This window comes from Limulus polyphemus, unplaced genomic scaffold, assembly GCF_000517525.1.
Source record: "Limulus polyphemus unplaced genomic scaffold, Limulus_polyphemus-2.1.2 Scaffold9414, whole genome shotgun sequence".
NCBI classification, from domain to species: Eukaryota; Metazoa; Arthropoda; class Merostomata; order Xiphosura; family Limulidae; genus Limulus; species Limulus polyphemus.
Genome location: NW_013675024.1, coordinates 19,624 through 23,902, shown reverse-complemented (window position 1 = coordinate 23,902; position 4,279 = coordinate 19,624). Strand labels below are relative to the sequence as shown.

The following is a 4,279-nucleotide window of genomic DNA, read 5'->3' as shown; positions in this document are numbered from 1 at the left end:
GTATAATTAGTATCTGATGATTGTTATTGGTTGTGTGGTATGTAGTATAATTAGCATCTGATGATGCTGTTATTGGTTGTGTGGTATTTAACAAGATTTTGTATTAAAATTATTACAGGCTATTACTAATATGTTACAGCTGAATGTAATGTGTTTTTGTATTAAAATTATTACAGGCTATTACTAATAGGTTACGGCTGAATGTAATGTGTTTTTGTATTAAAGTTATGAGGGATTCTTTCTAATAGGTTGTAGCCGAATGTAATGAAGGTGCAAAAAAAATGCAAAGAATGGAAGAAATTATGCTTTTAAGTCATCAGTTAGAGTTCAGGGATTGTAAGGTTAGTGAAGAAGGAATTTTTAATAACTTTTCCATTTTGAATATTAAGACTTTCTTTTCCTTGTTGTATTACTCTTTTTCACTATAAAACTCAACTTACTAGAGCAGTGAGATACCTTAATATTTCAAATAGTATAATATCCAGTTTTGAACAAGATATTCACCAAAACTGGATATTAGTGAATGTGTTCACATTACATTAACATTATGTAACAATAATGTTTTTACACTATTGGAAAGTAACATCAATAATAGCAATGTATTTTTTAAAGCATGTTAAAGTATACATTAACAGATCATTGGAGAGTGTACAGACAGATTCATCTCCTTAGTATACATTAACAAGTCATCCATTGGAGAGTGTACAGACAGATTCATCTCCTTAGTATACATTAACAAGTCATCCATTGGAGAGTGTACAGACAGATTCATCTCCTTAGTATACATTAACAAGTTATCCATTGAAGAGTGTACAGACAGATTCATCTCCTTAGTATACATTAACAAGTCATCCATTGGAGAGTGTACAGACAGATTCATCTCCTTAGTACACATTAACAGATCATCCATTGGAGAGTGTACAGACAGATTCATCTCCTTAGTATACGTTAACAGATCATCCATTGGAGAGTGTACAGACAGATTCATCTCCTTAGTATACGTTAACAGATCATCCATTGGAGAGTGTACAGACAGATTCATCTCCTTAGTATACATTAACAAGTCATCCATTGGAGAGTGTACAAAAGGATTCATCTACTTAGTATATATATTAAAACTATCCATTGGAGAGTGTACAGACAGATTCATCTCCTAACATCTAACACATTCATCAGTTGAAATGTGTGTATATTTTTGTCAGCTGAAGAATACAATGTTATATTAATAAGCTGAATACATATGCATAACAGATGTCTGTTGTATAATGTATTGTTAAATTTATTGGTAGGTGGATATAACATATTCATCTCCCACTGTACTCTTCAACTGGTGAATCTATAATTTATACACTCATCAAATCTCCCACTGTACTCTTCAACTGGTGAATCTATAATTTATACACTCATCAAATCTCCCACTGTACTCTCCAACCTGTGAATCTATAATTTATACATTCATCAAATCTCCCACTGTACTCTTCAACTGATTTGATGAGTGTATAAATTATAGATTCACCAGTTGAAGAGTACAGTGGGAGATTTGATGAGTGTATAAATTATAGATTCACCAGTTGAAGAGTACAGTGGGAGATTTGATGAGTGTATATATTATAGATTCACCAGTTGAAGAGTACAGTGGGAGATTTGATGAGTGTATAAATTATAGATTCACCAGTTTAAGAGTACAGTGGGATATTTGATGAGTATGTGTGTGTTTATGTGTGTGTGTGTGTATATATATAAAACAAATTAAAAGACTACTCTCAAAGGGAGCAGATATTCATAGACTAGTTGTGGCTTTAATAGGGAAGATATCTGTCATTATTAAATCTGATATGATGTGATCTGTTACATAATAGCTCATTTTTGTTTTGAAAATATTGCTTGAATTAGTTTATTTCCCAAATTGTCTTATCAATTGTAGAATTGAAAGTTATGAGTTAGTAACAATCTACATTGTTTTCCTCACAGGCTATCCCATTAATTTCATCATCTCGTTGGCTGGTGAAGAAAGGAGGAGTTACTAGATTGTTGTTCGAAGAATCTTCTAAATACACCTTTGGTCGTGCAGCTCGCTGCTTTAAAACTTCTGTTTACTTGTTCCTATTTACAGACCTCCTTATTGTGACAAAGAAGAGAAGGTATGCATCCAACTCAAAATAGTTGGAAACTGAGATGATAAGTTGATGAGAAACATTAAATATTAACTGATAATATTTGAGTGTGAGTTCAGTAGTTGAGAAAAGAGCTGATTAAATTTAATCATACAAAAACATTGTCAGTATTTAAGTTGATATAATAAATAATAAGGTTAACTTTTTTTGGTGAAATTACATGGTCACTCTAAAAATTTAACTTTTTTTTTTTTAGCGAGGAAAACTACACCGTAATAGATTACTGCCCAAGAAACATGCTACAAGTTGTGTCCTTAGACCAACCTCTTCCATCACAACTTCCTTTCCGTTCTGAAATCTGCAAAAATTTATTTCAGTTGATAATGTTAAACAATCATGAAGGGAAGACAGTGGAAATGATCTTCAGTTGCCCATTAGAGTAAGCTTTTGTTGTTTACTCTTAAACAGAAATGATTTTGTAATGTTGGTGAAGATTGTCTTGAGTTTGTCCAGTTGAGTAAGTTCTTTCTTAGTGAAGATGGTCTTGAGTTGTCCAGTTGAGTAATTTCTTTGTTAGTGAAGATGGTCTTGAGTAAGTTCTTTGTTAGTGAAGATGGTCTTGAGTTTGTCCACTTGAGTAAGTTCTTTGTTAGTAAAGATGGTCTTGAGTTTGTCCACTTGAGTAAGTTCTTTGTTAGTAAAGATGGTCTTGAGTAAGTTCTTTGTTAGTGAAGATGGTCTTGAGTTTGTCCACTTGAGTAAGTTCTTTGTTAGTAAAGATGGTCTTGAGTTTGTCCACTTGAGTAAGTTCTTTGTTAGTAAAGATGGTCTTGAGTAAGTTCTTTGTTAGTAAAGATGGTCTTGAGTAAGTTCTTTGTTAGAAAAGATGGTCTTGAGTCTGTCCACTTGAGTAAGTGCTTTGTTAGTAAAGATGGTCTTGAGTCTGTCCACTTGAGTAAGTGCTTTGTTAGTAAAGATGGTCTTGAGTTTGTCCACTTGAGTAAGTGCTTTGTTAGTAAAGATGGTCTTGAGTTTGTCCACTTGAGTAAGTTCTTTGTTAGTAAAGATGGTCTTGAGTTTGTCCACTTGAGTAAGTTCTTTGTTAGTAAAGATGGTCTTGAGTTTGTCCACTTGAGTAAGTTCTTTGTTAGTGAAGATGGTCTTGAGTTTGTCCACTTGAGTAAGTTCTTTGTTAGTGAAGATGGTATTGAGTTTTTCCACTTGGGTAAGTTCTTTGTTAGTAAAGATGGTCTTGAGTTTTTCCACTTGGGTAAGTTCTTTGTTAGTAAAGATGGTCTTGAGTTTTTCCACTTGGGTAAGTTCTTTGTTAGTAAAGATGGTCTTGAGTTTTTCCACTTGCATATGTGGAATCAGTATTAGTCCTAGTGTAAGTCTTGTTAAGGAAGTACTCTAATACTTTTGTAGGTTATCTCAGTTAATGATACTGTTTTATGCCTCAGTTACATTTGATGTGTTCTTAATAAATAGTTCCTACACAATTGGGTTGTGTTATGGTAACTAATGGATATTTTCGACAGGTGTTAGATAATTTCTCGTTCAACTGATAGCTTGTATTTAATAAATGGTAGTTAATGAAGGTTATCTTGCATTTCTGTCATGATTAAGTTACTTTGTTAAATAATTTATATGATAAACATAGAGAAATGGTAGGGCAGTTAATACAGTTGTCATAAAACAATTACATTTTACATACAGGGTTTTAATCATATTTTCATGTTATATAAATTATATTTATTTACTTAAATGTATGTATGTGTGACTTTTAAGAACAATTAAGATTTTTAAAACCTGCCTATATATAAAATAAGTATTTTTTAAGAACAAAAGATACTAGGTTCAAATAGCTAATGTGTATGTTTGCTCTGCTATTATCAATACCCTGTCAATGTTTTTATTTCTTTCATGAGTATAGTAGTGATAGGACTCTATGTTTGCTCTGCTATTATCAATACCCTGTCAATGTTTTTATTTATTTCATGAATATAGTAGTGACAGGACTATATGTTTGCTCTGCTATTATCAATACTCTGTCAATGTTTTATTCTTCATGAGTATAGTAGTGATAGGACTATATGTTTGCTCTGCTATTATCAATACCCTGTCAATGTTTTTATTTCTTTCATGAGTATAGTAGTGACAGGACT

General features: G+C 32.1%; 1 protein-coding gene across 1 annotated transcript in view; it reads left to right on the top strand.

Moving 5' to 3' along the window:
• Positions 1–240: 240 nt before the first annotated feature.
• LOC106475910 (rho guanine nucleotide exchange factor 26-like) overlaps positions 241–4,279 on the top strand; it is a 10,010-nt gene continuing 5,971 nt past the window's right edge. The window contains exons 1-3 of the mRNA XM_013936585.2: positions 241–341; positions 1,972–2,141; positions 2,371–2,553. Coding sequence (XP_013792039.1) covers positions 282–341; positions 1,972–2,141; positions 2,371–2,553 — 413 coding nt within the window. The 5' untranslated portion in view covers positions 241–281. The remainder of the gene's footprint in view (positions 342–1,971; positions 2,142–2,370; positions 2,554–4,279) is intronic.